The following is a 12,652-nucleotide window of genomic DNA, read 5'->3' on the forward strand; positions in this document are numbered from 1 at the left end:
CTGGCAGAAAAAAGCAAACATTTAAAACTTGATTCATTCATTCAGCTCTGGTCTTTATTCATTTCTTGTTACTGGAATTTCATATTTTTTCCTTCCTGTTGGCTGAGTAAACTGGACCATGGTAGAGATAAGCCAACATTTTCTCAGGTCTACCTTTCTAAACCTCTAGAGTTTTTTGGGGTTTTTTTTTTTGTTTTGTTTTTAAATTAACATATAATGTATATTTGCTTCAGGGGTACAGGTCTGTGATTCATCAGTCTTACACAATTCACAGCACTCACCATAGCACGTACCCTCCCCAGTGTCCATCCTCAGGATGTTTCCTGGGATTAAGAGTCCTCTTATGGTTTGTCTCCCTGCCCTGTCCCATCCTGTTTCATTTTTTTCCCTCCCTACTCCCTACAACCCCCTGTCCTGCCTCTCAGATTCTTCATATCAGAGAGATCATATGATAATTGTCTTTCTCTGATTGACTTATTTTGCTTAGCATAATACTCTCTAGTTCCATCCATGTAGTTGCAAATGGCAAGATTTCAGGGTTTTTGATGGCTGTAGAGTATTCCATTGTGTATATATACCACATCTTCTTTATCCATTTATTTGTTGATGGACATCTAGGTTCTTTCCATATTTGGCTAATTGTGTACACTGCCGCTATAAACATTCAGGGGCACGTGCCCCTTTGGATCACTGCATTTGTATCTTTAGGATAAATACCCAGTAGTGCGATTGCTAAATCATAGGGTAGCTCTGTTTTCATCTTTTTGAGGAACCTTAATGGAGCAGCTGCTTTTGACTTTGCTAACATGTGGCTTAAGGTTTTCTGGGTGTCTTCTACTGGTAATTGAACTTCTGGAGCTACCACTGTTGAGGTTTGCTGAGAATGGGTTTTGAAAAGGAAATCTTGATTTTCTTTATCCTCTTTGTTACTCATGTCTCTAGACTATCTTTGGAGATTAAGGTCCCTGTGAGATAGATCTTGTAGTCTACTCCCCAAGGGAAGTTGGAATATTGTAGTAGATGCTTACCAGTAGGAATGTGATGTTGGTCTTGCTTTTGCAACATTATATGCTTTCCCTCATTCTCATTATTGTGGCAGTTCTATTGGGCATGGAGATCCCTTATCTCTCCTCTTCAGCAACCTCAACTATAGCCTTTTCATTTCTTGCCAAAAGTTTTTCTTTGTGGTAGTCTAGTGTTTAAGTACATCTTCTTTGGAGTCATTTGCTATTGATAAAATCCTATCAGTGTCTTAAATTAAAATACTCTATTTTTCCCAAAACCTTTTCTGCAGTCATCTTGTTCCTGCTAGTGGGTATTGCTATTTTGAGGCTGTCAGGGGTGGTAGGTTTGGGAGACAATAGCTGATGTTCTTAGCCTCACTACTCATGTTGTGGAGATGGTGATAAATGTGGGGTTTGTTGTAGCAGTGGTAGCTCCTCCTAGATTGTAATGGCCGTCATCAGGGCAACTCATGGCTCTCTGGGGTCCACTCTTTACTTCTTCTACAGTTAAACTCAGTCTCTCTTTTTTTTCATATCCTGTTGCAGCCATCTATGTAGATACCTGCTTGGATCTCCCTTTAAGGAACTTACCACTCCTTCAGCTCTAGGGAGTGCATTATAGTTCATAGCCTCTAGGTATTAATAGCTTTAGGCTCCTTAGATTTTGTGCTGAGGCCTTGTGTTTCCTGGGAAACCTCCAGCCAGTGACTGAGCATCGTGTGTGTACTAGGGTATTTCCATTTTGGGCCAGTGTGGGACTGTTTTAATGGGCAGTCTTTGCTTTGAATCTCCCTGCTGGGTTGGCTAGCACTTTGTCAGATCTGTGTCAGGGTCTGAGGCTTTCTCTGCTCAGTCCTATTTTATGTACCCTTTCCTTCACAGGTTTCAGATCTGTATCACAGTCTGAAAGTTTTTCATGTCTAGTCCTGTTGTACCCCCCTTTATCTTTCACAGTAAAACTCTTATTCACCTATCTCAATGTCTGCTTCCTGGTGGACCTGACTGACACAGACTACTTCTTCTGGCTGTTTACCTAATTTTTGTCCATATTAAATTGCAGTGAATATATTACCCAATTTCCCCTTTTTATAAGCCTCTCCCTTGAATCTTCCCAAGTATTTCCTAGGTTATGTCTTTTCTACCCCCAACACCCAGCTCTCTAATGTCCATTTATCTCAGTAAGTGCCTTATTATTACAGTAACATTGTTTGTTTTGTATACTATATATCTGGATTTGTGGTTTGTTTGTTCGTTTGTTTTTTTTTAAGGTAGTCAAAGAGGTATAAACTAAAGGTATAGTATTGATGTCCCAAGGATTTCATTCAGCAAATACATGTGAAAATTCCATATGTTCAGCATTTTATTAAATAATATGAAGATGCAGATCTATAACAAATAGTTTTTATCCTTTAATTAATGAGTGGGTGGGTAAGATGAAAACAAGTTAGTAAAAAGTACACAAATGCTTCAAAACTTATCAATCTGCTTCTAGGAATTTGTTCCAAAGAAATAATCTGACAAATGTATAATGACACATGTACAATAGTATTCATTGCAGTGTTTATAATAGCAAAAAATTGCACATAGCGTAAGTGACCGTCAGTAGGTATGAAGTAAATTGTAATAAATATAATGGAATATTCTGTAATAAGTAAAAATTATTACTTAGTTTTATTGTTATTAACAACATCCACAGTCTGTTTTAAGAGGGAAAACAAGTTAATACATTAGATATAATGTCCTTTCTCTACAGATAGGAAGTACTAGAGTTGCCAGAGAAAGTAAGGTATAGATATTAGATTACATTTCCCAGCCTTTTTGGACTTAGAATACTTTTCTCAATCTAATAAAAATAATGTGAATTTCTATAATATGTGATAGTGATTTTTAAAGATTATTTATTTATTTGTCAGAAAGAGAGAGAGATATCACAAGTAGGCAGAGAGGCAGGCAGAGAGAGAGCCACCCGGGTGCCCTGATAGTGATTTTTATAGAAGAAGTGTTTTAGTGTAAAAATTTGGTTTTTGAATTTTTGTTCTACAGTCATTTCATCTCATAGTAAGGAAACTTTGTAATGATTAGAACTATATAATGGCAAAAATTTCAGCCATTCTCTGCCATTGTGTAACCATTTTTCATGTTTGTTGAAAATACACTTACAGTTTATTCAGTTTCTTGAGTTCCGGTCTCGACAGCACATTGATTAATGATTGTGTGGACAAAGGTCATTCCCTAATTGTGAGTCTGGAAATCCTTGTAAGAAAATTAGTATCATAGTTTTTCAAAAGTTTTTAAGTTATAAAATTGTATTTGGCATTGTTTAGGAATACCATAATTTATAGATAAAAATGTATGTTTTATTCCCACTTAGGCCGAATACATCAAGCAATGGTAACGTCTTTAAATGAAGATAATGAAAGTGTAACTGTTGAATGGATAGAAAATGGAGATACAAAAGGCAAAGAGGTATGATCACTAATTTTTTTTTTTTTAAGATTTCATTTTTAAGTAATCTCTACACCCAGCGTGGGGCTCAAACCTATAACCCCGAGATAAAGAGACGCATGCTGCACTGACTGATCCAGGCATGCCTGTCACTGAGCTAAATTTTATTTCTAGTCTTGCAGTCAAGGTTCCAAATACAAAATAAACTGTAAAGTGTATACTTTTTATATAGTGCATATATTCTTTATCATTTCTAGAAAAACTTTCATATGATTAAAACATTTCAAAGAAAGGTAGATTCTTCCTGTACATTGTAAGTGATGGGACATATTATTAAGACCATAAAATGCAGTCTTAATAGCTGTCTTAATATGTGGGTTGTAATTGTAGATAATTTTGTTTTCAGTACTTTTCATGAGACAGATCATTTAACAGTCATTCTCTTTGTGTAAATTTGTAATATAAAAGGTTAATTGTCAAAATTTAATCTGAAGATACATGCATTTTTTAAAACAGATTGACCTTGAGAGCATCTTTTCACTTAACCCTGATCTTGTACCTGATGAAGAAATTGAACCCAGTCCAGAAACACCTCCACCTCCAACATCTTCAGCCAAAGTAAATAAAATTGTAAAGGTTAGTAAGGAAAATTTAGAGTAGAGGTGTATAGGGTGTATGTGCGTGCGTGTGTATGTATTTTCTGGTTTAAAATGAAAAGGCTTTTATTTAAGTATATTTTAAATATTAGTTTGCTTTTTTTAAAAAATAAAACTAATTCTTTTTGCCATCTATATGTCATGTTTATGCATACATTCTTTGAAGGATTGAGGTTGTCCAGTTCACAGTTAACAATACTTATTAGGTAAAATCCTAGAAATTCTTTCCTGATTAGGATTTTTCCTAAGACTAATAGCTCCCCAGGAGATAGGGATGTCAAAACCATTTATCAGTGTTTGTTAAGTGACTACATGTGATTTAGATAAAGAATGTTTATTATTCATAATAATTTCCCACTCCAGCAGTCTTTGGAAATAGTAATTCTGCTCTTTATGTTTATTAGAGAAAGATGGGAAATGATAGCGTACAGTTTAACTACTTCTGTGTTATCTGTGAAGATAAACTTTAAGACCATACTATATACCCTAACAGTTTTACCTTTATAAAAATAAAAGCCATGCCCTTTTTATTACTTTAAAAGATAATTCCTCTTCCTTCCTATTGAAATTTCTCACTATTAAAATTGTGTATTGGGCGCCTGGGTGACTCAGTGGGTTAAGCCGCTGCCTTTGGCTCAGGTCATGATCTCGGAGTCCTGGGATCGAGCCCCGCATCGGGCTCTCTGTTCTCTCGGGGAGCCTGCTTCCTCCTCTCTCTCTGCCTGCCTCTCTGCCTGCTTGTGATCTCTCTGTCAAATTTAAAAAAAAAAAAAAAAATTGTGTATTTACGTGCAGCCCTTTCAAAACCAGGTAATTGCTCACAGTTGTTGAATCTGTAGTTCTATGTATTTAGTTCAAGCATTTGTTAATTTTTCTACATTGTTGATTTTATCACACATAAAGATGAATGACATGACTTTAACCCTAGAGAAACTTGATATTTTACAGGGAAGACATACATCAGCATCCAGATAATGTATGATAGAAGCTTAATGATATCAGCAAAACATTCTACTTTTTAAATTATAAGGCAGATTTTCAATTCATGTAATTCAGCACATTGAGTGTCACTGCTTAGACGTCATTAGTTATGACTTATAGATGGATTGTTTTCCGTATTTGGCTTCACAGCCTTGAAGGATCTTTATAGATCATCTTTCTTTGTATGTCATTAACAACCTTTGCTGTGGGGCGCCTTGGGGGCTCAGTTGGTTGAGCGTCTGCCTTCGGCTCAGGTCAGGATCCTGGAGTCCCGGGATCGAGTCCTGCATCGGGCTCCTTGCTTGGCGGGGAGTCTGCTTCTCCCTTTGACCCTCTCCCTTCTCATGCTCTCTTTCTCTCTCAAATAAATAAAAAATCTTTAAAAAACAAAAGAGGGCGCCTGGGTGGCTCAGGGGGTTAAACCTCTGCCTTCGGCTCAGGTCATGATCTCAGGGTTCTGGGATCGAGCCCCGCATCAGGCTCCCTGCTCAGTGAGGAGCCTGCTTCCCTTCCTCTCTCTCTCTGCCTGCCCCTCTGCCTACTTGTGATCTCTGTCTGTCAAATAAATAAATAAAATCTTAAAAAAAAAAACAAAAAACAAAAGAACCTTTGCTGGGCATTAAAATCACTTAGAGAACTTTTCAAAATATTGATGCCTTGCCCACTCCTAGCAGTTCAGTTTTATTTTCTCTAAAGTGAGACCCTTGTATCAATATTCTTTTAATAGTACCCATTTGATTTAAATGTACAAATGTTCTCTCTCGCGTTGAGAGCCATTATTTGATACCTTTTTTCAGTTGAATAAAATGAAGTCTTGGTAAATAAAGGATAGGATCAAAAATATACTGCCCTAGACTTTGCAGTTCGAAGTCTTTGAAAGTCTAATGAAATCTTTCAATAGAAATGACAACATAATCATGGTATTTTGATGTTTAAGTTTAATAGTAGATAGTAGGTTGCCTAAAGCCAGTATTTTATTGATTACTCTGACATCCAGAGATGAAATGTAATACCTACCTTTGAAATGTATTACGTGGTTTTAGCATGGTGGCTAAAACTATGCCCTTTACTGAAATAACTTCTCTTTGCTTCAGTTTTCTCATCTATGAAACCAGAATAATAATAATAGTAATGACCCGATAGGGTTGTTTTGAAGCTCGAATGACTTAATATGAGCAGTACCTGCCTTCTGCTAATTCTGGAATATTGCATTTTCTGTAGAGGTGGTGGGCAATACTCACATAAACAAACTTGAATACTAATGGCATTAGTAGTAATTATTAGAAGATTACTTATAGTTTTTTTCTATCTAGTTTTATATTATGTTCACCTACTTTTGTTTAATTAAAGGAAGCCCAAGTTATAAATAGGAGTAAAGAGAGAAAGTAAAATGAACGTTTTTATTTTTCTCTTACAGAATCGACGGACTGTGGCTTCTATTAAGAATGACCCCCCTCCAAGAGATAACAGAGGTAAACATTTATCTCTTGTCTATTAACTTTCTAGTATGGTCCCAACGAGGTAAATCAAAAGTGAATATTACCATTGACATTATTATTGATTTAAACTTTATATGGCTAATTTGAAGATTGGTATCTTCTTGATTTCCTTTTTTTTTTTTTTTAAAGATTTTATTTATTTATTTGACAGAGAGAGATCACAAGTAGACGGAGAGGCAGGCAGAGAGAGAGAGAGGGAAGCAAGCTTCCTGCTGAGCAGAGAGCCCGATGTGGGACTCGATCCCAGGACCCTGAGATCATGACCTGAGCCAAAGGCAGCGGCTTAACCCACTGAGCCACCCAGGCGCCCCTCTTCTTGATTTCCTAATGTAGTAATGTCAATATAAAGGGGTGCCTGGGCGGCTCGGTCAGTTAAGTTTCTGTATTCGGCCCAGGTCAAGATCCTGGGGTCCTGGGATTGAGCGCCACATTGGACTCCTTGCTCAGTGGGGAGCCTACTTCCCTCTTTCTCTCCTGGCCCTCCCTTGGCTCACGCACTCTCTCTTTCTCAAATAATTAAAATCTTGAAAAAAAAGTGAGTAATACAAAAAATTATTTATAAAGGTAAGTGATGAATATGAAACTCTGTTACATGCGATATTTGATTACTCTCCTTTACCCAATAACTTTGTAGATTTGAGAAGAGTATCATGAGAAAGAAAGGAATGAGGCAGTAGTCAGTTAATTGAGTTCACAAGAGTTATTAATCTAATCCCATTTTACCTGACTTTCTGGCTAACAGTCTTCCCAAAAGATTCACAACTTGGTAATCAGCTACAGAAAAATTGAACAGGTACAATTTATAGTTAATTGCATGTTTTCCCTGTATTTTCAGTAAGAAAATGTGAAGCACAGTTAATTTCTTTTTTACTCTTCAGCAATTGAGAATTGATGTTTCTGATGGTGATGTTTCTCTGTATGTAGGGGTGGGGGGACAGGACAGGCGTAGGTATTAGAAGAGAGATTGGAGGTGGAGGGAAAGTCCTGCACCTTAAGCACTATCCTTCCTTTGAATCTTGTGAAACTATATATTGCTTTGTAAAATGTGGTGTTTATATTTTACTTTATATTTATCTTTTCACTTTTATAACACACATTGGGAAATATTTGCATGTTTGAGGAGCAAAGAGCGGGATTTGGAATTACAGGGTGGGTTGAAGGAGTGTTTTTTTACTTTATGTACTTGAGAATTGGATAAATTTTTCAAAATGACAGTGCATTTAAATTTAAAATTTCTATTTTGTACACTTAAATGTATATTTTAGGGGGCCTTTTAAGATTTATTTACTCATTTTAGAGAAAGGGAGAGCTCAAGTGGGCAGAGGCAGAGGAGGGGGAGAGAGAAAGAATCCTCGAGCAGACTCCCTGCTGAACACGGAGCTGGACTCAAGGCTCTATTCCAGAACCCTGATATCATGACCTGAGCCGAAATTAAGAGCCAGCCACTCAGCTGACTGAGCCACTCAGGCGCCCCTGCACACTTACGTTTTTTAAATGATTATTAAAATTCAGGCTTGGCTTTGCTTTTTTTTTTTTTTTTTTTTAAGATTTTATTTATTTATCTGACAGATCACAAGTGGGGGGGTGGTCGGGAAGCAGGCTCCCCGCTGAGCAGAGAGCCCAATGCGGGGCTCGATCCTAGGACCCTGAGATCATAACCTGAGCTGAAGGCAGAGGCTTAACCCACTGAGCCACCCAGGTGCCCCTTGGCTTTGCTTTTTTATATAAATTATTCAGATTGAGTTTTGTAGTTAAAATTACCTTGGTGAAGTCTAAGTCTCTGCACACATTACCTTGAAAACCTCTTGGCTTGTTAGTTGATTGAACAGAATTGATTATTACACATTCTCTTTATACCCACATAAGTAGAAAACTGACAACTCGTAAGTATCAGTTCTTTTGAGGTATCTCTGTTCCTTTACTAGAGTTCACCTTTACTGATTTTCTGTTCTGAATTTAAAAAATTTCATTTCACTTGCAGTGGTTGGTTCTGCACGTGCACGGCCTAGTCAGCTTCCTGAGCAGTCTTCGTCTGCACAACAGAATGGTAGTGTTTCAGATATATCTCCAGTTCAAGCTGCAAAAAAGGAATTTGGACCCCCTTGTATGTAAATCATATATCAAGGATTCAGTCATTCTAGGCATACATGTATTCTCTCTTGGTCATCCCTAGAAGTCCCCAAATGGTAAAGAGTCTAATTATAAGCTTGATTGCAGATTTCATTTTACCACTGTGGAAAAATATTTTTTCTTGTTAGTTTAGTCTGTTAATTGGGTTTTGAAATGTATATTTTGAAGAAGATTTATAAACACAAAATTATAACAACTTTCCACTTGCTTTGAATTTGAAATTCTGATCAGATGACAATTTGACAGATGTTATGGAAGAATTTTACGCTTCTTGATCCTTTCCAATTCATACATCTGTGATTGTAAACCAAGAGATGACATGTATCAATATGTTAAAGTCATTTTTCTTGACTGCTATCTGTATATTGTCCTGTTCCTGGTTTTGTTAAAGCAGCTCATAAGTTCACATAATTGTTAAAGGCATGCCTTGTCATGTGTACCATTTTTTGGGTGTATGTGGTGAAATTATACTTAACATTTTTGTGTGTAAGTACAGTACTGTAAATAAGAAGGTCTACTTCAGCAGCTCATCTTTTTCTTTCAGCACGTAGAAAATCTAATTGTGTGAAAGAAGTAGAAAAATTACAAGAAAAACGAGAAAAAAGGAGACTACAGCAGCAAGAACTTAGAGAAAAAAGAGCCCAGGTTTGTAACAGAAACACTGTTTATGCATGAACTGAAGATGTAGATGGTGTCAGTGAAAGTGATTTGAAAGTAGTTGAGGCATTCAGTTAAAGATTTCAATATAGTTCCTTTAGTTGAGATCTAAACTGATAATGAAAAATGATATGAACCTTTGAAAATACTGTAACAGATTTTTACTACATGTACTTTTCATGTTTTAGTGGATGTGTTAGTCCTAACATTTGTTCCATTTTGAATAATAATTCGTTGTGTTACAATTCTAATGCAGCCATTATACCTTTCAAGAATAGTAAGACTGACTTTGTAAAAAGATCTAAAATATATTCAGAAGAATATCTAGTTAAAGTAGTTGATTATAGGGGTGCCTGGGTGGCTCAGTGGGTTGAAGCCTCTGCCTTCAGCTCGGGTCATGGTCTCAGGGTCCTGGGATCGAGCCCCACGTCGGGCTCTCTGCTCAGCAGGGAGCCTGCTTCCCTCTCTCTCTCTCTGCCTGCCTCTCTGCCTACTTGTGATCTCTCTCTGCGTCAAATAAATAAATTAAAAAAAAAATCTTTAAAAAAAAAAGTAGTTGATTATAGACAATTACACTATAAATTTTATTATTGTTTTTCCATGGTTAGTAAATTCAGCATATCACAATGCAAGGGAAGATTCCTTCTGTTTGAGTTTATGCTAGATATTAAAAGTTGTGTCTCTGTGGTGCCTCTCATGTTCCCTTTAGATGGTAACAAAACTGTTTACTAACAATGAAAAAATTATATAGAAGACTGGTCTTCTTTCTCTTTATAGGTCTTCACCTATTAGAAATTATGTTTCTTTACATATAATTTCTAGTGTGTTTGTATTATATCTATTATATTCTTAGAACTTATTTCTCTATTAAAACATGAGGATTATTTCTTTATTTAGAAGTATATTCAAATGCCCTTAATCATAAAGACGTTGTGTTATGGAATTATGAAACCAGTATAAAATTCAACTTGAATAAATCAGGTTATATCTTAAAGTGATCTGAGATAGCCAGTTGGGTTTTGAAATAAGTAAAACACAATACAGATAGATCTACTGATACTTAGCACCAATGCCACCTGGTGTTTCCTGTGGGAACCTCGTAATATTTTCATACCTCTTTGTTATCTCTTAATTTTAACTTTACATTCACTTTTTCCATTGACATAGTTGGTGTTATTTCCTAAAAGAAAGTTAATTGAAAGTAAGTTTCAGTAACAGTTTTGAAATTTATATTCAAAGCAAATCTGTACGTGGTGCAGGAAGAAAATCTGGCTTCTTAGAATGTTTAATAATTTATTACTCATGGCTAAGAGAGATGGTTAACTATTGTTACACGGGTCTTAATCTGAATTTTCTCAGTTTTGAAGCAGAAAAGTGAAATGCAGACAACATTCCAACATTCAGTAATTTGAATTTTAAAGATTTCAAAAATTATCTTGTGTTTTGATTCCTTTAAGTCCTGTCCATTTGAGGTGGTTTTACTGTGCCTTAGGTTTTTAAATTTTTTGAGAGAATCAACCAGAACAGGAAATGAACATAAACGAATCTATGTTTCTGTTTTGCTGGAACATTGGATTAAGCATGGCGAGGAAAAATCTGATTAAATGAATTTTTGTAGAATTTCAGTTTTTCTGGAGTTCTTTATTGATTTTTATGATGACCACTATTTTTCTCTTGCTTCATTTTCTAGGTTGATCAAGTTGTATGTGTAACACGTGAACTTTTGAAATAATTCAAGAGTGGCTTTATTTATTTTTTTAAAAGATTTTATTTATTTATTTGACAGACAGAGATCACAAATAGGCAGAGAGGCAGGCAGAGAGAGAGGGGGAAGCAGGGTACCCAGGTGGCTCAGTGGGTTAAGCCTCTGCCTTTGGCTCAGGTCATGATCCCAGGGTCCTGGGATCGAGCCCCACATCAGGCTCTCTGCTCAGCGGGGAGCCTGCTTCTCCCCCTCTCTCTCTGCTCTCTCTCTACCTGTCTCTGCCTACTTGCAATGTCTGTCTGTCAAATAAATAAATAAAATCTTAAAAAAAAAAAACAAACAAATGCAACAGTATCCATTTTTGTAATGATAATAAATGATGAATTTTCTCTGTCTCCCTATAGGATGTTGATGCTACAAACCCAAATTATGAAATTATGTGTATGATCAGAGACTTTAGAGGAAGTTTGGATTATAGACCATTAACAACAGCAGATCCTGTAAGATTCTTTGTAAACTGTTGTTCTGGAATTTTTTTATGCTATTAAAAAAATATGTTCAGTGCCCACTTAATACTGGATTTAGCTGTGTAGTTTCTTTCTTTATGGGTGTATATTCCTCAAGTTTTAAGGTGAATATCAAGAAATCATTCACAGTTATGCTTATCTCCCATAATTTGATTAATCAGACATGCTTCCCACGGAGATGTTCTTTTCAAAGCAAAGACTCTGTCCTTGGTAGAGCAGAACAACAGTTTAAGGAATGATGTCAGAAGACCCATTCTTCTTTCTGACCATCATTGAAAATTTTATCCCAGTTCCAAGCCTATTTCCTCTTTGATTTGGCCTATAGATGCCACTGTCATACAAATTTACTATTAGTTAATTTGATATTTTAAAATAAATGTTAGTCTAGCTTTTAGTTGTTGTTGAGGACCATACTAGACCAGAAATCTAGTGCTTGAAAAGTATTCTGCTTTCCTATTACTCAGCTACTTTCCTCTTGAAGAATGAGAATTTTTTGGACAGGGAATAGTTTGTGAGTAATTGATACTTAAGAAAAATAATATCTGACCTCGCATGTACAGAATACCCTGGGTACATAAAATACATTTGTGTCAAGCCGAAGTATTGTTTAGGATTTCAGAGAGTTGTTGTTCATAACACTTTTGTATATATTTTAGTCCTTGCTTACTCCTACCTGTGTTTAATCTGCTACATCTGAATTCATACTTTAGGACAGTAATTGGCAAACTGTTTCTTAAAAGGCCCTGATAGTAAATATTTTTGGCTTTGTGAGCCATATGGTCTTCATCACAACTACTCAGTTTTGCTTTTGTACTATGAAAGCAGCCATAGACGGTATGTGAACAAATGAGTACAGCTGTCTCGGTAAAACTTCATAAAAGCGGTAGTGGGCTGGATTAGGTCTGCAGACCATACTTTGCCAATCCGTGTGTTATATATTTATTATTAAAAGGGAGGTATTGAGAGAATAAATTTTATGAAAAATATTTGTGTAAGAATTGGCTATTATAAAATTGTTGGGAGTTATTTTGCTCACTAATAATCTGAG

General features: G+C 36.0%; 1 protein-coding gene across 4 annotated transcripts in view; it reads left to right on the forward strand.

Moving 5' to 3' along the window:
- The window catches only part of KIF2A (kinesin family member 2A), a 74,957-nt gene that overhangs the window by 35,241 nt on the left and 27,064 nt on the right, over positions 1 to 12,652 (forward strand). For 2 of the 4 annotated variants that reach the window (XM_047731309.1, XM_047731311.1), the window contains exons 2-7: positions 3,376 to 3,470; positions 3,966 to 4,085; positions 6,504 to 6,558; positions 8,567 to 8,689; positions 9,260 to 9,360; positions 11,482 to 11,577. In XM_047731309.1, coding sequence (XP_047587265.1) covers positions 3,376 to 3,470; positions 3,966 to 4,085; positions 6,504 to 6,558; positions 8,567 to 8,689; positions 9,260 to 9,360; positions 11,482 to 11,577 — 590 coding nt within the window. The remainder of the gene's footprint in view (positions 1 to 3,375; positions 3,471 to 3,965; positions 4,086 to 6,503; positions 6,559 to 8,566; positions 8,690 to 9,259; positions 9,361 to 11,481; positions 11,578 to 12,652) is intronic. The other 2 variants (XM_047731310.1, XM_047731312.1) reach the window with 1 other exon arrangement.

This window comes from Lutra lutra, chromosome 5 (genome assembly GCF_902655055.1).
Source record: "Lutra lutra chromosome 5, mLutLut1.2, whole genome shotgun sequence".
Taxonomy (NCBI): Eukaryota; Metazoa; Chordata; class Mammalia; order Carnivora; family Mustelidae; genus Lutra; species Lutra lutra.